Below are 23,283 nucleotides of genomic sequence, written 5' to 3' on the forward strand. Positions count from 1 at the left end.
ATGCAAGAGACTTTTTGTATTTCTCTAGAATAAGGAAACAATCACAGAGACTCTGTCTCGGGTAATCTGAATCTATTTTTAAACTGTTTATTCCAATAGACAGAAACTATAGATAATAATTAAATGAATCATAAAAATAATTAAATGAACTTTCAATAGATATGACTGAATGCCTCTTATATTTGGACAGTGATGAATTAAACATCAATCAGGCCTCAGTGTGTCTATATTTTCTACCTAACAATTTTGTATGTGCTATAAAGAAAAATTAATAAAACTATTTAACAATATAATTTTAATGTAATATAGTATCATTTCAGATATGATCAATTTGATATTGAGCATTCCAGTAATTTTTTATTTTTTGGAATCCCAGTAGAGGGCATCGTAAACGCAGAGGAATGCACTAGTGTTAGCCTCCTGGATCTTTACCTGATATCTGAAATAGGCATTTCAGAGTGAATGATCAATTTTCTTTATCTGATTAATCCTGTTAATCCTAGAAGTTTCATGATGGCCCAAAAGGTCTTTTCAGCAACAGTGACTTCCTGTTTCAGGCCAGGTTAAAGTGGAGGCTTGTGTGGGCATCATCCCATGTACTTAGCTTGGTGGTTAATATGCTGTCTCCATGGTTCTGATGACAGACTGACTCAGCTTCTCTCCTGGATTCAGTTGCAGCTCGCTTCACTATCTGATGAGATTGGAGGCTCAGTAATATTGGCCCACCTGTTGGGCTGCATAAGCCTTTCTTTCACTGCGAATTTAAGATATCTGACTGTGAGGTGAAAAAATCAGGGCTGTCTTAATTTTGTATAAATTTCTGTGTTTTATTAAAATGTCCGAATCTTCTCTTTAATGTATTAATATTTGCTGACAGCACATGTGAGGGTTAACATTCATCTTTTCATTCTCCCCCCCTCCCCCTGTCTTTTTTAGTATCACAAATGAACCATGGTTACTTAGAAGAGAAACAACAGCTTGTGGAATGTAAGGGCATTTTCTAGGTTACTTGTTGGTATAAGATTGTATTATTTTTTTTAATTGCTGTTGCTCCAGGCAAAACGCTAAAATAATCTCTTTTCTTCAAACTCAACTTTCTGCACAGACCATATAGTAGAAGACTGAATATCATAGAACTAACGAGCACAAAATAATTCACAAGATGTAACTAAACCTTTCTTATGTAATTGCAATGTAACTTTCTATATAATTGAGTATGGTAGTCACAATTGCTTCTCATTTCTCTTGCTAAGTAAAAACAGAAATAAACATAATCCAGGACTCTCCTTATCAAGTGTAGTCTGCAGATTATCAATACATATCTTAAATAAATGAAAGAATTTAAATATTCATTGGTACAAAACTAAAATTCTTCCAATAGGAGTAAAAGAAACATGGTGCTAATAAGCAGCTGTATTCCTAATTTGTTTGGTGGGGTTATTTTTGGATTCACATTGGATTATATGTTCCTCCTCGCTGGTTAAAAGAAGTTTTAATGATCCTATCACAGTGCTATCACAATGCTGCTAGAGGTTTATCATTTGAATAATAAAGCCTTCCCTCCACCACAAGTTTTATAACTACTGGATAGTTACTCCTTCTCATACCACATTTTAGTGTTCAATCTGTATTGCATTACCGCCATGAAAAATCCAATAGATTTTTATGGGATTTTGCAAAATAAAATGTATACTGTAAGAGTTCCCTTAACACTGTATCTGATCCTTACTGAATTAGTCTTAGGATCAAATTCTGCCTTCAAATAGATATGCAAAATTCTCATTAATTTAAGTGGGATTGGTGTGTGTGTGTTTGGTGGCAGAATTTGGCCCATGAGGACTGATCCCCCTGGGACCCAGTCCCCAGTATGCTTGGAGGGCCCTTTGTCCAGGAAAACTAGTGAAGTTCTGCTATAAAGCAGGGAACAATTTAAGGAACCATATAGAGGATTTACATCCTTTGTATGCTGTGGAGTATTGGTCTGCCTGGCTCCCTATATGATGGGTCGGTATGCTGTGGGCAGAGCAGAGCCAGTAGATATGGACTACACGGCTGCACCAACCCGCTCCTCTCGTATATGTGACATGCAATGGGAGCATAAGCTCCTGTAGCCATGTTGCTTTAGTTACTCCCATGAATTGGCTCCACTACTGCTGTTATACAATAAAATAAAAACCAGCAGGGTCGTCTTAAAGGGAAAAAGGCAAAATACCACATTTATTGTGAATACAGAAAGAATCATAGTAAGCAGTTAGTTATAGCTATAACATTCCATTCAATCTCATGTTTATTCACACATTCATTCATACAAACACACACACACAGGTTCTGCAAGGTTGTTATCATAGTTACCGGCCTTAGAGTTGCTCATGCCAAGCCACTGGCCAGGTGGCCTGGACATGAGGAGGGAGCAGGGCCTTGTCAGATGCTCATCTGATGCTCCTGGAAGTTGCAGAATCAGACCCCAAAGTTCTCACTTTCTAGAGTCCATTTTTATAGGAATTTCTTCCTATGCCAGTCTATGGGAATTGCTTCATCATGCTGTTGCTGAATCAATCAGCAGATGGCACATTCCTGACGGCTCCGTGCTGCCAGATGTTATCTTGTTCTTTGGTTCTCCCATTCTTGAGGCTGTTGGGTGGATTCCAGTCTGCCCTCCGGGGGGTCCTCTGGTTATTTCCACTTGACGCCTTCTTCAGCTGATGGACACTGGATTCTTAGGCTGGCACCTCCCTGTTCATTCCGTTATTATCCACACCAAGCATCCATCCACATACATCCTCTATCTCTATTTTAATCACAATTGTTAATACAAGAAAAGGGCGGGGAGTCTCTGGGTGCTGTTTCTGTTGTTACAGAGTATTGCTTTGAGTCTCTCTCTCTCTGTGTGAATTGCTTTGAGAACAGACTCTGTCTTAGAATGTACTAACACAATTAGCAGCTTGCAAGTTTCACACATAGAGGGAGAGAAACAGTACCAAAAACCAAGAGACCTCTTATTTAGTAATACCCTGGAATTTAAACTATGGGGAATCAAACTAATTTGTGATTTTAATACAGAACTTCTTTAATATGATCCAACACTACTCTGTGGCATGATGGGAAGATTCCTCCCCTATCAGGCCTCATTCAACTTGTCAGTGCACCGCCCAAATACCAGAACTCTGTGCTGAGATCAGGGCTGCCCCAAAGCACAGAATTTCACATGACGCTTTATGGGCCATATTTTTGACAAGGCTGCACTGGCTAATATTGTACTCAAATGGTGATTTGGAAATACACATTGGTATTTGTTTGAGCAATTTCCCATTTTGTATATGTAGATAAGAGTTCTTAATTTATACAGAGGCTTATTGAAAATGTGATCTTACATGCTTAATTAGAATTATCACAACAGTTCTATTGACACTGGCTTGGTCCAATTCAAGGGAAGCTGTATGTTCATGTGCTTTTTTGTTTTGTTTTGAATGATATACGTAGTGCAAGACGGAAGGACTTTAAAATATTTCTGTTATAAACTGGTTTTGTGGGGAGGTTTAAACTTGACTGTTAATTCATTTGGCATGAGAGTTGACATACAAACTCTGACAGCTCAGAGCTCGAAACTTTTCACCAAATCTCCTTTAAATAGTTTAGACCGATAAATAAAGAGAGAGGGTTTACCAGTTTCACGTGCTTTTTTGTTATGTACTCTTGTGGGAAGAAAATGCTCACTTTTTAAACAATGACATTTAGTAAGTTATTAGAACCTGATCTTTCAGCTATGATACAGCTATTGCCATTAACTCCAAAGGGAACTTTGCCTTCCTAAATACTGCAGGGTCAATATCTTAGGCCAAATGTTTCAAAATTGTTTGCTGAAAGTTAGGCATCTAAATAAAGTTAGTAAGATTGTTGGAGAATCGTAAGTATCCATGATTCCCATTTAAGTGAGCTAAGCAGTCATATGCCCTGATCCTGAACTTCCTGTCTAACCTCCCCGCGATCTTTTTTTTGTTAGCTTGCCATGGCAGACACTTAGAACCAAATTTTCAATAATAAATGCCTAATGGCTCAGATACTAATAGTAGTGCAGGGCACAATTACCAGTTGACATCCAGGCATGCATATTTTATGGACACAGGTTAGTGCTTGCTTTTGGAATTTTTGCCCTTAATGTTAATTCAACATAATAATATCTAAGATGAGTCAGGAGGGAGTTGATAACTTGCATCTCTGTGAGCTAGAAACACTGTGCTTGAGAGACTTTCCCATGGCAAATGCTTAGCAGTTGGGGAGGATATTCTGCCCTGAGAGCTTTATCCATGATTCCCATGATGAAATCATGGTAGGTAAGGATATTTCATGTTAACCGTTCCTATGACAGAGCCTTTCAAAAGGATATCATTTGACAATAGAAACCATACCCACTTCCCCCCAATTATAGGCAAGTTTCTGTATAACGTTATGTTTAAGATCATTCCTATAAATCTTATTATTTTGTTTCCCCACACCAAAAGAAAGAAAAACCCAACTTAAAACATAGTTTTTGACTGTTTATGTATATATTTTATTTTATTCCCAGCTCGAGATTGTCCTTGGATACTTAAAAACAAACGCCCAGAAAAACTGCGTGATGCTCTCAAGGAACTGGAGGTACCTTTCAGAAACTTTCAAGTATGGCAACAAATAATCCGGTTTTCAAACCTCTTTCAACAGCTTTAATTTTCATAAAGGATCAGCCCTCCTGGTGATGATAAATGTGCTTTTGTGTAGTGGGCTGGTCCAAAACAGTTGCATCTTTGTTTGTGTGGCATGCTGATCTCTCATGCTTGAAAATCAGAAGCACCTTAACCACTAGTGACAATGTGTACAGCCAACTCCACTCTTTCTGTTTTCTGTTGTTCTTCAGGAGCTGATGCAAAACAGTCAGTGTGTGCTGAGCAAATGGAAGAATAAATATGTCTGTCAGGTAAAATGTTTTGACATGCTCTTGAAATGTTCAGTCAGTGGAGCTGAACGACTGTTCAGTGATTGATGCTGAAAAGTTATCATGTTAACTGATATAGAAACTCACTGGTGTTTTAGTGTGGGGCATTTCATTATTTAGATTTTGTTTAGAAGCAGAAACAGACAGGATAAAATCAAACTCTATGGTCCTTTTACAACAAGAATTACTCAGTAAGGGCTCGATCTTTTGAGGTACTGAGTGCCAGCAGCTTTCACAAAAGTAATTGGATTTGAAGGCACTAAACGCTTGGGGGTGCTGGAATAATTTTTATAGTGGGGGTGCTGATGATAGAACCCATGTATTTGGTGGTTTGTTATTACTGCTTCAAGCCAGGGGGTGCGGTAGCACCCCTAGTTCCAGCACCACTGTAAACACCATACAGAATCAGACCCACACAGTCAAAAGAGCCATTAAAATGTATCAACAGGCCTGGAAAATATTTTTATATTATATATTTTATGTAGCAAATATTTGCACATATGTATCAAAGCATTTACTTTTAACTTGGATACCATGGTCATGGGGGTTGTGCAAGAACCTAGATAAACAGATCACACGTCATTTCCCAGACATAGGGCCCTGGGGCAAGCTATGCACGTGTATCTGCCCTTGATATGTACATAAATATCCATATACTGTAAAAAGGAAACATCTGTTCACATCTTCATTAGCACAGGGCAGCAGGGTAAGTGGGAACAGTGTGGCATATTGGAATGTTTGATCCAGCTTCCTAATCAACAGCTTGCTCTGAAGATGTTGGTTAGTATTTTATCACTTTAAATGTTTCTGCATACCCCTATATCTTCGATGTTTGTGAGAAAGGTGCATCATGTTTAAAACTGCTTCAGCACTGAAGTTGAAATTTTTAAAAATCTTACTAATGTAGTTCTAAAAAAATAAATTTTGTACTTTGGTTGTGCAAAATGTTTTAATGTTTTTCAATGTAACTTAAATTTAAATAGTTCCAAATTTGTATGGTCCTGTTTGTTAAATATATTTAAAGTGTCCACATTCCATGTATGTTAAAGAAATTTCCGGAATTGTTTTTAACAAGAACAATTTGTCAGCGAACGCTAATCTTCTAAAGCTAATTTTAAGTATTAACTGTTCCGTTAATCAAGGCCCCAGATTTTGGGGGGTGGAGGGGGAAGGGAAGGAGTGTGTGAATCAGAGAAACGGAGTCGTGATCAGCTTTAAGTGTCACTACACAAAAAAATGGTTGTTCATCTTTTTTGTTACCCCTTTGCTATGTATCCTCACTTGCCTCTTTCTGCCCAGTCTCCCCATATTTTGTTCTTTCCTGTTACATCCCCATCTCTCTAAACTTTCACTCCCTACTAGAATGGAATACTTGTCCTCTGAACAGCCTGCCTTCTCTTGCAGCCTGTGCTTTAAGGACTGGCTTCTTAAATTTTGGAGCCTCTTGCCAGGGGACGTCTTCCATCTAGAATGATGTCACTCCTTCCTTAAAACACAACATCCTAGATTTGCCAACTATCGTATGTAAAACTCATTTCTCCAACTTAGGTTTCCCCGAGGAAATTTTTCACATGCATACCTGTATGTGTGTACACAAAACATACATATATAAAAAAGAAACAATACATAGTTATCAAGTTATTTCTCATACAAGGTAGGGGGAAATTGAGAAAAAGAGAGAGAGATTGCTATTTCTTCTTTTAAATATGTGCTCTGACACTACATCAGTGGGGTCATATAAGGAGGTGATAGATATCTGGCCTATTCCTGTAAGTTTTCTTGAGATATTTTGCTTGAAAATTAGCCAGAGGTGAAAACAAAGGTATTAATAATAGTTACTTCTCTATCTTAATCAATTTCCTTTTGCTTTCTCCAGTTCTTACCCTATTTTGCATTTGAGATTATCGAAGCTCAACACTGTTTTATACAATAAGCAACTGGAATTGGACTTTCTCATAGTGATTTAGAAAATCCAGAGCATATTCAACCAAAAAATGTGTGTTGTCCTGCTTTCCATCATCCTCATAATTAACTGTAGTTCTTCAACAAATGAAAAAAAAACCGAGGAAAATGAATAATTTGAGAGAGTTCTTTTCAAGTAGGACAATTCGCAAAATGCCTACTTATCAATTCTTTTTTATGTCATACAGTATCTGCACTGTAGTGCTACTTATCTTCCCCATAGCATCCTGTGAAAATGACTAGATCCCTCCCTTCATTAATTGCCCAGTAGAAGATGTGCAAAGCATTGTGGTCTGTGACAGTAAAATACCATATTTTTGAACCAACGAATTTTAAAAAATTAACAAAAATATTTCATGTTCTTCTATTTGGTGGGAAGGAGTAAAATCTAAAAATATTTGTCCTCTGAACAGCCTGCCTTCCAGCCTGCCAAAATTTGCTAATGTTTTTGGAAACATCACTTCGCAAAGTGAAAAAGAAGGTTAGAGGTTTATTTATAAACTTCAGGTGGGTGTATAATTAACTGTTTCACTTAAATGGTCTGAATTATGTCATGTCACTGTTCAATTTATATACTACTCTGGGTAAAATAACCTTTGCCTATAATAGAGAAGAATATGTTTTACATTAACTTGCGGTAAGCAATAAGCTAACAAACGTGGCGGATAGTGAAAAGTAAATTACCCCACCACTTAGTCATCAGATGTTAATAACTGTAATTGATTACTAATCTGGGCTTGGTTTGAATGGGTGACTGGGAGTTCAAAGATTTGCTATCCTAGTGCCAGTCTCCTCAACCTTCTAGCCCTTTTATCATAAACTACTGACAAATGTCATCAATAAAAATATAATAACTTAAAATTTTACAAAAAATCAGTAGCCATACTTTTTTTCTAAATTTCCCATTGTTTGTGAATCCTTCATATTTCAGAATGAGCCATAATGAGACTACACTTTTCCTTCTAATGACAATCTGCCACCATCACAGCCTCTCGCTGTGGCCTTTGTGCCTTTGGGGTGGAAAACACCATCAGGCAGGACAAGTTTAATAGAACAATCACATGAAGGACTGATGTATGTCAGATTTTGTGAGAAGTAGGCATAGGCCTACTGTCCATAGACTGTTGTGCCTATTAGTACGTGAAAAGCCGTAGTACTTCAGTTTGCTGCCTCCCCAGAGCCTCCAGGTAACCCAGGGAGCAATAAATTGGGGGCCAGATATTTTCAGACAAATGCACACATAAAGCTCCTAAAATTAAACGTGCAATCATGTTAATTGTGTGTGCAAATGACAGACTGCATGCACAGTACATGCACTTTTTAACATGGGCGTTGGGGACGGGGGCTGTATTGCCCCCCAAACTGCAAGCCGTGGGCAGGCGCAAAGCAGCACTGGCAGGGGCTATGCTTTGCAGCAGGGGAGCTGATCACCATGATCAGCTCCCCCTCCACAAAGTGCAGCCCCTGCTGGCGCTGCTCTGTGCCTGCCCGAAGCATGCAGTTGGGCCGGGGAGGAGGGGTACGCCACTCCCTGCCCCCCAAATTACACCCTTGTTAAAAAGTGGGGGAATGGCCCCTGGGAGCCTCTCCCCCCACCCCTCCCCTGGTTTCAGTGCCGTTGACAAACATGGCACTAGAAGTTTTATATTTGCATGCTTTTCATTGCCAAGAAAAATCTGTTGACTGTGTTGTTTATTCTTGCAGCCCTGTATATACACTTGAATATTTTTTATATCATATAGAAACAGAAAATGTGCTAGTTCATGCAAACATACCTAGACTGTATTGTGATTTTTTTTAAAGGATTGTAGTATTCCATTTAAGAGAGCTTAGTAGAGCCCTAAAGGATTGAGCTCTATTCTTTAGCTCTGTACCTACTTGTTCCAAAAGCATGCCATGTTAGTACTGTAGCTCTAAACCCAAAGTTTGATGACCTATGATGAGCTGCTGAAATAATCCTGTAATCTTCTGTTAGTTGTTGTCAAAAGAAGAAAATAAATAGACCATAAAAGATGCTTTGACAGAAAAGAAAGGCAAGAGATCTTTCCAATAAAATGTCACTGTATTATTTATAAATAAATTGTTCCTTCTTTCCTGTTCTGGTCAGGAATAACAATTTCATGTAGTCAATTAATTTCAATAATATTTTAATTAGAGTTTGCTATGAAGAAACTGCAACTACGTTTCACCCATGGTATCATTCTTTAGCACTCTGGAATGCTTCAAAGTCTTTTGCTACAAAAATGTGAATTCAGTACTGTGAAATGAGACCATGTTTTCAGTTTTGGTGTACAGTGTATATTTGCAAAACTAATGAGAGCCAGCTGAATAATCTAGTTCCTAACTTCTTGATTTTTACCTGCACATTTCAGTGTAGGATTAACACATGCCAGTATTTACATATTTCATTGGATGAATGCAAGATAGCAGAAGTGAATATTGGCAGCTAATAATAAGAATTTTTGCATTTGTATTTAATTACTTTTATTTTATTTTATTTAAGTTGCATTTTGCATCTGTATATAAATACTTTTTATGTTACGGTAATTTGCACATTTAGAGCTTAATTGTGAGCTGAGATACACAGCAATATGTGCTGACATGGCTTGTGCAATTAGCTGCTGTGCATGTGCACGCAAGTAAGCTGATTTAGCAAGATATATGGTGACACATGCCAGAGTATCTGATGTCAGAATCAAGACACTATGTGAATAAAACATATGAGAAGATAGTACTTATTGCCAGCTAGTAATAGGAACTCTGTTCAGCATATTAAATTATTTGCTTTTAATCATAGCAGTTAGTTCATAACATGTTGATAGAGATCCAGGGCTAAAATCACAAATGCATTGATTGTTGTGAAATATTAACATGTAACAACAGTAAGCTCAGCTGTTCTGAGGAAAGTGACAGAATAATTACAATGGGGTGGGGGGAAAGGCAACCTGCAATGAAGAGGTGGGTGAAAACACTGTGATCCTGCTTGAACAAGAATTGCTTTGCAGTTCCATGCCCCTCTTTGCATATTCCCTGGTCGTGGTAGAACTTTGACTTCAGTGGAACTTAAGCACGTACAGTACTTAAGTGCCTTGCTGAATAAAGAGGCATTTAAATACATGCTTAAAGTTAAACATGAGCTTAAGTACTTTGTTGCACTGGGGCCTAAATTCCCCTTGTGCAGGCTGTGTTCCACCAACATTCATCTGTGCATTGCAGAGGGGCATTTTGGCAAGTATTAACGAGTGTGTCAAGGATGATATGGGTCCACCCTCCAAAAAAACTTCAAACTCTACCTGTCTGCAGCACAGGGATAGCCCCTAGTGACATACTCAGGGTACAATCCAGTGAGTATCTGTCACCTGTTCCCTCTAACCTGGGATGCCCTTTACACTGCTTTACTGTTGTTGCCTCCACTCCTGGACTGCTCACAAACGGCTTCCGGCATGCAAGTCACTCTCAGCTATGTTTGTGTGTACTTGCAGCCTGCCAGTCATGCTCAGGCTTTTACCAGCCTGAATTATACTGCAAGGTGACCCCAGCACACTTCCAGTCCCAGACTTTTCCCCAGAAATGTACCTCTTGTACTGCCAGCTCTCATCTGGAAATACAAGCTCATAGAAAGTTCTTCATTTTATTAAGAGAAATGATATGCACAAATCTTGTTACCCCAGATAGAGTCTCCCAAACACTTCAGTTCAAACACACTGATTTAGATAAAACAATAAAACAAGTGTATTAACTGTAAAGAGAGCTTTTAAGTGAACACAAGTAATGAGGCATAAAAGTCAGAAATGGTTACAAGAAAAAAGAAAAGGAGTACTTGTGGCACCTTAGAGACTAACCCATTTATTTGAGCATAAGCTTTCATGAGCTACAGCTCACTTCATCGGATGCATACTGTGAAAATTGCAGAAGACATTATATACACAGAGACCATGAAACAATACCTCCTCCCACCCCACTCTCCTGCTGGTAATAGCTTATCTAAAGTGACCACTCTCCCTACAATGTGCATGATAATCAAGGTGGGCCATTTCCAGCACAAATCCCGGTTTTCTCACCCTCCCCCACCCCCAAACTCACTCTCCTGCTGGTAACAGCCCATCCAAAGCGACCACTCTCCCAACAATGTGCACGATAATCAAGGTAGGCCATTTCCAGCACAAATCCAGGTCTCCTCACCCACTCACCCCACACACAAACTCACTCTCCTGCTGGTAATAGCTCATCCAAACTGACCACTCTCCTTACAATGTATATGATAATCAAGGTGGGCCATTTCCAGCATAAATCCAAGTTTAACCAGAACGTCTTGGGGGGGGGGGGCGGTAGGAAAAAACAAGGGGAAATAGGCTACCTTGCATAATGACTTAGCCACTCCCAGTCTCTATTTAAGCCTAAATTAATAGTATCCAATTTGCAAATGAATTCCAATTCAGCAGTTTCTCGCTGGAGTCTGGATTTGAAGTTTTTGTTTTGTAAGATAGCAGCCTTCATGTCTGTAATTGCGTGACCAGAGAGATTGAAGTGTTCTCCGACTGGTTTATGAATGTTATAATTCTTGACATCTGATTTGTGTCCATTTATTCTTTTACGTAGAGACTGTCCAGTTTGACCAATGTACATGGCAGAGGGGCATTGCTGGCACATGATGGCATATATCACATTGGTGGATGTGCAGGTGAACGAGCCTCTGATAATGTGGCTGATGTTATTAGGCCCTGTGATGGTGTCCCCTGAATAGATATGTGGGCACAGTTGGCAACGGGCTTTGCTGCAAGGATAGGTTCCTGGGTTAGTGGTTCTGTTGTGTGGTATGTGGTTGTTGGTGAGTATTTGCTTCAGGTTGGGGGGCTGTCTGTAGGCAAGGACTGGCCTGTCTCCCAAGATTTGTGAGAGTGTTGGGTCATCCTTCAGGATAGGTTGTAGATCCTTAATAATGCGTTGGAGGGGTTTTAGTTGGGGGCTGAAGGTGATGGCTAGTGGCGTTCTGTTATTTTCTTTGTTAGGCCTGTCCTGTAGTAGGTGACTTCTGGGAACTCTTCTGGCTCTATCAATCTGTTTCTTCACTTCCGCAGGTGGGTATTGTAGTTGTAAGAAAGCTTGATAGAGATCTTGTAGGTGTTTGTCTCTGTCTGAGGGGTTGGAGCAAATGCGGTTGTATCGCAGAGCTTGGCTGTAGACGATGGATCGTGTGGTGTGGTCAGGGTGAAAGCTGGAGGCATGTAGGTAGGAATAGCGGTCAGTAGGTTTCAGAGTAACAGCCATGTATTGTGAATACAGACTAACACGGCTGTTACTCTGAAACCTGTCATTATGCAAGGCATTGCATTTAGCCGTATGGAGTGGAAATCTATCTGCAGTTTCCACACTATGCATCCGATAAAGTGAGCTGTAGCTCACGAAAGCTTATGCTCAAATAAATTGGTTAGTCTCTAAGGTGCCACAAGTACTCCTTTTCTTTTTGCGAATACAGACTAACACGGCTGTTACTCTGAAACCTGTCAAGAAAGAGAAAGATAAAATGCAAATAATGCCTAACTTAACAAACTATGTTAAATTCAAAGGAAAGTTTTTTTCACCACATGTTCTTAAGAGTCTTACTGACTGAACGTTTTAGGCCAGGATCCCTGTAATGACTGCTTCCTTAGTTTAATATTAGTTCTATTTGATAGCATGTTTGAGTGAGTGAGCTTTAATTCAATTAGTAACAATGGACAGCTCCTTTCAACAGCAATTTTTGGTGTTGGATCATCATATATGTGTGTTCAAACCAAGTTTACACCCTTCCCCATTAGATCTATGTTTGTTCCCATCCACCTCTCCATTTGAGTTTGGCTATGTAAGTGTACATACATTGCACTTAAATCTTACCACAATGGCACAATAATCTTAAACATCTGAAGCCCAGTTTTAGAGCAATATATACATTTTCTGTGTTTCAGGTTAATTTTGAATGAAAATATCAATTGTTCTGTGTTATTTAAACACCAGCTTGTGCTTCATGGCAAACTTTTTTAACAAATTCTTTTTGGAAGCAAATGATTATAGATCTATTCCGTATTTCTACTTTGATCTTTATGTAATGTTGTTTTTTCTTAAAAGTTCATTTTCACCTGCTACTTATCCTCTAACTAAAGTCATAGAGCTCTTTTGTGACATCACATTTAGTTATTGTGGAAATTTTGTCACAGTATTAAGGTTAAGATGTCACAGTGTAGTTATGGCTTTATATGAGGCATAAGAAGCAGGAGCAGATGAGATCTTGCATCTAAATGTTCCCTTTTCATTCCTTTTTATTCTTGTCTTTGTGCCCTGTTCCATGCTCCTACCTATACTTGAAACAGTCCTTCTCTTCAAACGCCACCAGTCACCTTTTCTTTCTTTAAATTCATTCTAAAATTAAAATTACTTGCCCTAGAAAGCCTTTGAATCATGACCTGCCAAAACATGGGTACAAAGGTGGGAGGCACATGGGGGGGTGTTGTTTTTTTAATGAAAAACATAGCAATATCTATCTATACATAAGTAACGCTAGTGGAAGAATGAAGGAGCTTCTGAGTGATTCTGTGGCTGCAGCAGGGGTTGGGGCAAGAAGCAGGCAGCCAGGAAGCTCCTCTGTGATTTCTTGAAACTCTCCTGGCAGAAGGAGTTGCCTAGTGGCATCCTGCATCTACTTTGTATCGGGAGGTGCAGAAGATTCATGCTCTCCCTGAAGAAACATTACTCTTGAAGGTCTGTTGTTAAACGTAACGAGGGATTCAGACTTAGCTATGGGGCTTGGAGGAAAGCAGGAGAGGGAACTGGAAGACACATTGTGGACATGTACTTTTGAGGGGAGGGCCAGGAAGGTTTTGGCACTGTGCCTTTAAAGGCACATAGACTTCCAAATCAGTGTGTGATCATGATGACATCCAGTATCTGAATTGCACAGCAATGGATGTATCTAATGTACATTGGTGCCTCTTAATAGCAGGCTGATGGCCATATTAGAAATGTCTAGATTAGTGCTTTTCAACCTGTGATCTGTGGATCCCTGGGGGTCTGCAGACTATGTCTAAGGGGTCTGTGAAAGGTTGTTGTTACCATAGCGCAATGGTTTTCAGCAAGTCCGCAAATGAAAAAAGTTTGAAAACCACTGGTCTAGATACATAAGTATATAAGATGGACAATTTAGATGCAACAAAATAACAATCATGTAGCTTTGATACTATAATGTAGTCACCTGAGAGGTGGAAGGTACCTTTCTTGCTGACTGAATGGGGTCACAAACCAAAAAGCATTCTTCCCGGCTGTTCTCAAGAGAGACGTGGTGGATATCCCTACCCTGTAAAATAGGGAGGAGCCTCCAACAGACCTCTGATTCACCTGGCTTATCCCACTGCTCTCTTCTCTCAAGTAAATGCAGAGCACCACAGCATCTCACCATTTGGAGAAGGGGGAATTTCTTATGTCCTAAGGTTGTAGGAACTTTTCCTGGATGAAAAGACAGATTGACTCCCGAGCATAGGAAGCTGTAGAGCACAAGTGATGGGGAATTTATTTGCACAACCTCCCTTAGTCAAATCTCCCTCCAGTTTGGAACTGAAGGATTTGGGGTGTTTTGCTCTTGTGTTGCAGACTAACATTTTTGCTCGCTAGAAAATCCCTGGCTTTTTAGAGTTTGCACAATTCAGCAGGTTATGGAGAATATCTCATGGTAAATGTATTCCTTTTTGTTCTTGTTGTTTAATTTGGTCAATTTTTCCCCTCTACTTTTTTAGCTGTATTCATTAGACAGTTATAACTCACTGTAGTCAGACCTTGCTGGACTCACATTATCAAGTTGGAAATAAATTGTGATTTTATCTAATCTAACTGCAACATAAGGATAAATTGAAGTTTTGAAAAGTTGTAATAAAAGCTACAGGCGTGTAACTGTGTCTAACATTTTTACGAGGACAGAACCTTAAAGGACATCTTTCATGACTGGGCCTCTCTTGAAATATTATATGTGCTTTCAGACTAACACAGTATTTGTCTTTGGCAGGATAGGAGGTAACTTAAAAAAATTTCTTCTGCTTTTAATGTATATGTTTTGCATGGCAGGTATGTTTGGTTTGTATTTGAAATGTCATGCCAATTAGTTTTTAAAACCTAATATAGATTAGCAGAAAAGTGATGGAGTGAAGAGTTTTTGGTTAAAAATATTAATAAAGAAAAGAGGGAAATAGTTCATTTGTTTATATGTTGTTCTGGTCACTGCTGCAGGGTGCATAACATTTATACTCATTCGTTAAGATGTGTATAACTGCCATTTTGCAAAGGTAGGAGCATAGATGAAAAAGAGAGCCAACAGAGATAGGCAGATGAGATAATCAGATTCCTGTCCCTATTGCTTCCTATACTTCAGCACAGTCAAATGAAATCTTTCATTCTCTTCCTTTTCAATCAAAATGTGGACAATACAAAACTCAGAAAGAAAATTCATAAATGAAAATATCTGCTGTATCTGACAATATAATATGTTCATATGAATTAGAGATGGTCTGAGGTCATCTAATCCATGCTACTATCAGTCCAGGTTTGCTCCCAACTTCCTACTGCTTTTGCAGTTCATTTTTAGAAGTCTAAAGTAATGGTGCTCCTGCTGCTTCCTTTGGAAACTATTATACAGTTTAATAGATCTCACTGCAAGGAGGTTTTGCCTGGTATTCCATCTAACAGCATGCTGCACATCAATGTTTGTTTCACACCTGTGACATAGAGTAGACATGGGTTATTATGATAACTTCTGTTAGAAAAGCAAGCATTTGCCGGGCATCACATTTTTAAAATATAGAATTCTAAAAATATAAATATTTAAATTAGAAATATAAATACAATCCTGGATCCTTGGCCCCTGGTAAGTCCTCTTTGTGCTTCTCCCGTGATGCAAAGAGGACTTAAAGCTGCCTTAATGCAACAGCTAAAGACTCCTCAGCAGGTTTCAGGCTGGCATAATCAGCTACTTTCTTCTCTGGAAGAGGTGGCATAAGGGGTGGGACCAGAGTGCAATGCTGTCCAGTGATCCATGCTGGCAGAACAGATCCTACAGAGTTGATCAGGACACACACATGAATGAAGACAGACACAGGGCTAAATTTAAGCAGCAAGCTGTAACTTTATTAGCTTATCACTGGGAAGGAGCACCTCTGCATCCCCCTACTCTTCTTCACCAGGCATGTAAGTGGGTCTATTGCGGTGGGTTAAATCAGAGGGATGTTGTGAGCGTAACTGTGGGAATGTAGGTAAAAGTTTATAACATGTTACAATAATCTATAACAATGAATGTTGATGGGGAAAGGTGTAAAAGGGAGACAAAAGTACTGAATTAGTCTAAATAAAAAGGCTTACTGATCTAATTCAAGGACTGTTCTGAGATCACCCATATAAGGTATGGGGCTGGAAATCAGTGAACCAAAATTGGTAGGTTGGAAATTAGTTCTAATTGGTGGACAAAATAATGAGGGATGGGCTATTTCACTTGTCATTACCTTTGGGGGTCCTCAGAAAGAGATTTTGAGGGGGAAATTAGCAGATGTGGATGCTGGCTGACTGAAAGATGGGACAACAGGAAGGATCAAGCCTCACCATTATGGCTGCCAACCCCATCATCTCTTGGAACGCCAGGATCTGCTCTGACACCATTGTGCCTTCGTTGTCCTAGTCCTGAAAGATGTTCTTTTCCTTCCCCATCTTATTTCTTCTCTTTCCTATTCCTCTGCTTTTGCCTTCTGTCTAATAAGACTCTGGGTTTGCTGGCCAAGACTATATTTTGCAACATTTTGTTAGTCTGTGACCAGAAAGACAGCAAAAAGCAAGGCCCTAAGTAGTCCAGTGTTGGTACACATTTTTTAAATCTGTTCTGTTCTGTTCTTTCCCCTTTTGTGTGTGTTTGTCTTGTTTTGACTTCAAGAAAATAGGCTTGGACTTTAAGAACAGCAGCAAAAACAATGGCTCCAGATTATCTCAACTTCTTTTCTTTTCCCCAAAAAGGAGAGTTGTTGCCATCTTTAATGCTATCTAAAAGACTGTCAGATAGGGAGGGTTTCCTTCTAAAACCTCTCCAGCTCAAGGGAAGGGGAACAAGAAATGTTGTTAAAATGAGAGCCTTCCTTAATAGTTTACATTTCAAAGGCTTTAACTGTTTCATCTTCTTTTCTGTGTCTTCAATAAAAGGTTACAAAGATTTTTAATGCTGTGTTTGCCATGGTAACTAATCTGCTGAGGTCTCTGTACAACAGACCCCAATACTGTTTACAGCTGTTTAATGTTTGACAGTGACAGAGTCACATTCAGGGCCGGCTCCAGGCACCAGCGTTCCAAGCAGGTGCTTGGGGCAGCAGTCAGAAAGGGGCGGCAGTGTTTCTGCCGTGGGGGCAAATCGGCGGCAGCTTCTCCATTCCGCCAGCCAAGGTGGCAATTCACCAGCAGCTTTTCTCTTCTGCCGTCCGTGGCAGCAATTCGGCAGCAGTTTCTCCCTTTTGCCGTCCATGGTGGCAATTCATCGGGAGTTTCTCTCTTCTGCCGTCCGTGGTGACAATTTGGCGGCGACAGTTTTTTTGACTGCTTGGGGCGGCAAAAACAGTAGAGCCGGCCCTGGTCATATTAACACCTCTAACTCTTTGGGCCCATATATCCCAGTACAGTGGGAGAGGGGAAGGTGGCATAATGCCAATTAAATACCCTCTTCCCAGGTGCGCAGAGCACTCTTCCCAGGTGCACCTGTGGTACACCTGGGGATCAAACTCACATTGCTGATTTTCTTCAATTTTCTTCACAGACATATACACATTAAGGGTGCTGTAAAAAAAACAAACACCGACATTTTGGCAACCAGTTAGTCCACATGTGAGCAAAGAGACCCAAATTACCCTTCGCTCAGCCCCTTTTTGTCAAAATAATTTTTTTATCATAATAGTGATGTTACCTACTGCTTATGTTGCAGTACCCTGGCACAGTAGTGGAGCGGAGGTCTTCAGTCTTTATTCTGCATTACTTTGCAATGGTGGATTTAATTCAAAATCTTACTGCTTTTTGTGATTTAATTAGGCAAAATCAAAGCTTCACTTGTCCCTCTCACCAAGCAGCACCCTTTATGCCACGCTATGGCATCAGAAAGTCTGCAGTCCAGTCTGTGCCGCTTAACAGAGGTGACTTTAATAGAGATGTTTGATTAACTCCGAAATGTGCCTGAGACACTCTCCTGCCTGTATTTAGGCTTTAAGTTCCTCCTTTATTACGAGACCTCTGAGACCTCATGCCAGACAACATTATTAGTGTATGAATTCATTAGGTGCCCATCACTGGGGTATCTAGACACCATAATGTACATTTAAAAGCACATGAATGATCAAAGATAATAGGGATGGAAGAAAGTTTTAAACATCTGTGTGCAACTGAGGTGTGATTAAAGTTCAAGTGCAACTTTTTAGAGCATCTGATGACTGAGGATATGACGGTATTCTTTATAATTATTCAATATCTATATAGCGGTAGCACCCAAAGACCCAAATTTGCTAAGTGCTGTACAAACACATAAGAAAAGATAGTACCCTAATGTGCTGTGCACCCGCCTCTGAATATCAGATCCCTTTCGTGTGTGTCAAGTTGAGCACCCAAGAACTGAGGCATCCAAAAATCACTAAACACTTCTGAAAATCTTGGCTTTAGTTTTTAAAATGTCTGTATACACGAAAATGTTATATAAAGCATACTACAGCTTTAACTATGTTTTGTCTGCGGGATGAAATACAGCAGGGAAAAAATGCAACATAATGTGTCTTTGGTACTTAAAAATACACTTGCTGATAAGACTGGCCTCTTTATCCATACAAGGCAGGATTTCAATCACAATTTTCAGCATCTGAATTCAGTATAATCCAACCAACATAATGGAGATTTTTGGCCCATAATTTTGAAGTGATCCACGTAAAATAGTTATTGTACACATGTAATTTATAGTCGCAATACATTTCTCTTTTGCTCTTTCATTCTGTTTTTCTTTTTCCTTGATAAAGCTTTCATAGTGCATATAATATATTTTGTTGGGCAAGATAAAAGATTTCTTGTTATTTTGTAAATTAGATTACTATATGCCAGAGAGGGATGTTAGTATGTACTTTGGAACATTCGAGTTTCTTAATTATTGTTTCCTGATGTCTTATTTTCTGGCTTCTTGGATTTAGCTCCTCTTTCGTTCAGGTGTACTGGTGTCCCTAAGCCTTTCTGGGCCACAGCTGGAGAAAGTGGTGATTGACAGGACCCTGGCAGGGAAGCTCATCTCCAACACCATCAGTGATGGTAATTACACCCATGTGCAAATCAATTGCCTACATTAACAATAGAGCAGGAGAAATAGTATGTCAACAGGTAGACTAATTATTGCCACTGGGGACTTGCAAACACAACAAGTAATTGCATGTAATGCCATAGTTAGAACCCTCAGGACCAAGAACAGTTTGGGAATAATACTTAACATCAAAGTTATCAGTCTTGTCAAATACTGAATGGATTTTCTAAAATTCATTTTCTTACACATTTTAAACAATAGCACATGAAGTTGTTTGCATGCTTACTTCATATACAGGGAAAAGTGACAGAAGCAGATAATAATGAAATAATTAATTACCCAGGATTTTTACATATACAAAATGCTCAGTTATAAAAAATGGCAGGATAGCAATGCACATATTGAGCTGTACTGGCTGCATTTCTAGATTGCCATCTCTAAGGAAATCAATATTTCTAGTTATTTATGACTGCTATTTCAATGAGATGTGTTTATTTAAAAATCCAGTGTATATGAAATATGTCAGTTTTCAAGAGCTTTGTAATATGAAAGTCTTCCTTATTTTTATTTTGTTAATGTTCCGCTGCCAACCTCCACTGAGAACTGTAATCAAACATTGGTATCCTGGCATCTGAATGTCTAAGAATATGCAATTTCAGTTTGAGCCTGAGCAGATGTGAATTTTATTCTGAATACTCAAAGAAAGCTTAAGTCCAAGTTTATATATGAGCATACATCTGAGTGCACAAGAGCTCCTTTTGATGTTTGGAGTTATAGGCCCAGATCCACAAAGGGACTTAGGTTCTGTGACTGTCATTTAGAATTCCCTGGCTTTTATCCTTTTTCCAGAGCTTTTTTAAAATTAAAAATTACTTAAGATTTATTAATTTTTAAAAATGATTAGACTTAACTGTCATACCTCTCAAGAAAATTGTAACAATCAAAACTGTACTGCCATAGTTAGGGTTACATAACAGTCTCCATTCCATCCTTTGTTTTTACTTGCTCATCACTTTCTGAAATTTTCAACTTTCAGTTTAAAAATGCCCAGGTCTGAAAGTGAAATATTAATAAGAGAGAGAGAGAAAAAAAAGTCTTTTCTATTTTAAAAAGTAAATTTTTGTGAACTTTTTGGAGATCTCTATTGCCCAGACAACAGGAGTTGAAAGTTTGCGAAACAGTGTAGAGAAGAAATTTGTCTGGAAGACACTGGGTTTAATTTGCCCTAATTGTGAGGCTTTTAGAGTCTGTTTTATATTTGGTTTGGGGTTTGTTTGTTTTTGCTATCATAAAATGTGCAGCAAAGAATGGATATGCTGCCCATGCATGTGGAGCTAACTTATTTACAACAGAAATGTCCAATCATACATTCTGAGGACAGACAAGTATACCTGGGGGTGAGAAAAGATCTGTTGCCAAATTTGAATCAGTTTATGCAATGTCAGATTAAAGCCCAAGAAATTCACTTAACATGCTACAGATTTAGGCCCTGATCTTCCAACCTGACCCAAAGTGACAGACACACCCATACAGAACCCCATTGAAGTCAGTGAAAGTTTGCCTGGCCACTGGGGTCCATCTGCATGAATCAGATTGCAGGATCAGGGCCTAAATAAACAACAAAGAGTATGGAAATCTGCTGCCAAACAAGGCCACCTAAATTCACAAATAAGTAGCTTCATAGTTAACTTCCTTCTCTTAACTTCCTGCACTTAAGGAAGCCTCTGCTGATGATTGAAAATAAACTAGTATGTGGGTTCTAACAAACTTATTAAAATAATTTCTCATTGCTCAATGGTATTTAATATATAAGGAGTCTAAATCCAAAGCTATCAATCCATTTTAACAATGATATATGTAGAAAAAAATAGGAAATATTACCAAGATGTCACAAATGTGCATAACTTTTATGATCATTATATTATATGACTTGAGAAGTAGCATGCCATCGTAAAATTATAGATTTTAACATGCATCCACAAGGGGCAGAACTAAGGTTGCATATATAACCTTAACTTTAATATTTCCTGACTTCTGAGTGTTTAGCCATTCAACCTTAATATTTTATTAAATATAATTTTGATCTGTGGAATATGTACAAATTTGTGGCTGCAACTGTGAAGGAGAGACACTTATTTGTTGTTAGTTTAGTTTATTATATTTTGTTATAACATAGAATAGAATTAGCTAAATAAAGAAAAACTTGGTATGGAAAAAGACCCCATTTACATAAATCAAAGCCACACAACTCTCAGAACAGGCAGGATTGTCATAACTATCATCCATGTCTCTTGACATTTCAAAATTCCTAAATTCTGTTGTGGTCTCATGACAGGCATGTGCTGGATTCATAGCCCGATACCCTACCTAATATTCAAAAGCTTGCTGGGGCATTATGACCCTGTACAGCAGCATTCCAAGTCACTTTAAGGGGCTCTGTGGGCAATGGTATAACCAGAGTTGACCGTTGTTTTAGGCCTAATCTGGTGCAGGAAGTACGCCTTTTCCTGGGTGTGCTCATCTAAGCAGATACTCCAGTTTTACTGGTATTGATGACAACTGAATGTCCTGAATGTATGCCTGATTCAGGAAAGAAGAATTATGAATGGACGGCAATCCCTCTGATAATATCTTATACCCCTCCTTTTCCTCCCAACCCTCTCTTGAAATCTTTTCCCACACCCAATCCTGTAATTTAGCTTTGCACCCTAGCTATCACCAGGTGGCTCTGAATGACCCAGCTGTGCTGCCAGTCTAAACAATAAGAGTCACCTTTCCTGTTCCCCGCCCCTTCAGCCAATACCCAGGCAACCAAAGCTTTGCAGAGACTGAAGAGCTAACTTTCTCTATTCACCATTCCCACCTGCTCATGGGTCCCCGATCCCTAGTCTGTCTTTAGACCCAAATTTCAGGAGTGTTCTGAGGTTTGATGTAGGCCTATCTCTAGTGTAGCATAAATATATGTTAAAGTTTATTTCTAGTAATACAATGTATGCAATTGCATATATACAAAGAGGCCATGTCTATAACTTTAAATTTTCTTGTGCGTGTTAAAATCTCAGCTGTAGCATCAAAGGGGCAATGTCAGATAGTTTAGGCCCAAAGTTTTGTTTCAAAACTTAGTATTAACAGAGTTGTGTTTATGAAATTTTAAATATCAGTGATCACAGTTTGTTTAAATCCAAACATTTTTCTTTGTCGTTTGCATACCAAATGTTGCAGAATTGTGCTAATACCTTACAATCTGAAAGTGCAGCTGGCTATAAAACAGACTGCAAATAAAAGCAAAGCTGACTAGTTTATTTTCTTTGTTCAAGTGGCGTGTAGTGCAAGAGTAAGCTATCAATATCAATTATGAAAAGTATGTTATAAAATTCTTATATATTTAAGAATCTAGGGTCTTAGTCACAAATGCAAGGCATTTTTAAATTGAATTTTTTGACCAGGTAATTTATTTAATTTTTTTTACCTGATGGTGTCTGTTTCGTATAGGTTTCTGCATTTAATTCTTGAAAATAAATCATACTATTTAGACTATAGTCATGGTTCTGTCCAAAGAGGAATTTTCAGTCATCTGATACTAACTATCAGTTGGCTGTCTGAACACTCAGACATTCTCTTACAGGTGTTCACAGTTCAGAGAGCAGTGCGATGTTTGGGGGAAACCCTAAATTGTTAGCAGTGTTGTATCGCTCATTTTCTTTGTTCACCTTTGTTTTCTCTGTTTGTAGTGCTAGTTAATTAATTTTACATTTAAATATGTCTATTTATACTATATGGTAACACCATTGTGATTCCATAGACATTTTCCAGACTTCAAGGGAGTACATCCACTCTTAGACATGTATGTGGTTTAGATCAAGAGCACAGAGGAAGAATGTCATGTGTAAAGCTTTCAACTGGTTCATTTTTGCCCATAGCAAAAATGTTATAAGGAATAACATTCTTGACTGCTGTGGTAGTATCTGGAATCTTACTGCTGCTACATCACTTATTGTTTATTCTTGACGGGTGATGTAAAATTACCAAATCCAGCTCA

At 38.7% G+C, this 23,283-nt stretch overlaps 1 protein-coding gene across 5 annotated transcripts in view; it reads left to right on the forward strand.

Annotated features, from left to right (window-relative positions):
• The window catches only part of WDPCP (WD repeat containing planar cell polarity effector), a 278,133-nt gene that overhangs the window by 102,547 nt on the left and 152,303 nt on the right, over positions 1-23,283 (forward strand). For 3 of the 5 annotated variants that reach the window (XM_073339528.1, XM_073339532.1, XM_073339529.1), the window contains exons 4-7: positions 937-987; positions 4,565-4,635; positions 4,892-4,951; positions 19,141-19,255. In XM_073339528.1, coding sequence (XP_073195629.1) covers positions 937-987; positions 4,565-4,635; positions 4,892-4,951; positions 19,141-19,255 — 297 coding nt within the window. The remainder of the gene's footprint in view (positions 1-936; positions 988-4,564; positions 4,636-4,891; positions 4,952-19,140; positions 19,256-23,283) is intronic. The other 2 variants (XM_073339531.1, XM_073339530.1) reach the window with 2 other exon arrangements.

The sequence above is a fragment of the Lepidochelys kempii genome, chromosome 3 (genome assembly GCF_965140265.1).
Source record: "Lepidochelys kempii isolate rLepKem1 chromosome 3, rLepKem1.hap2, whole genome shotgun sequence".
Lineage (NCBI taxonomy): Eukaryota > Metazoa > Chordata > Testudines > Cheloniidae > Lepidochelys > Lepidochelys kempii.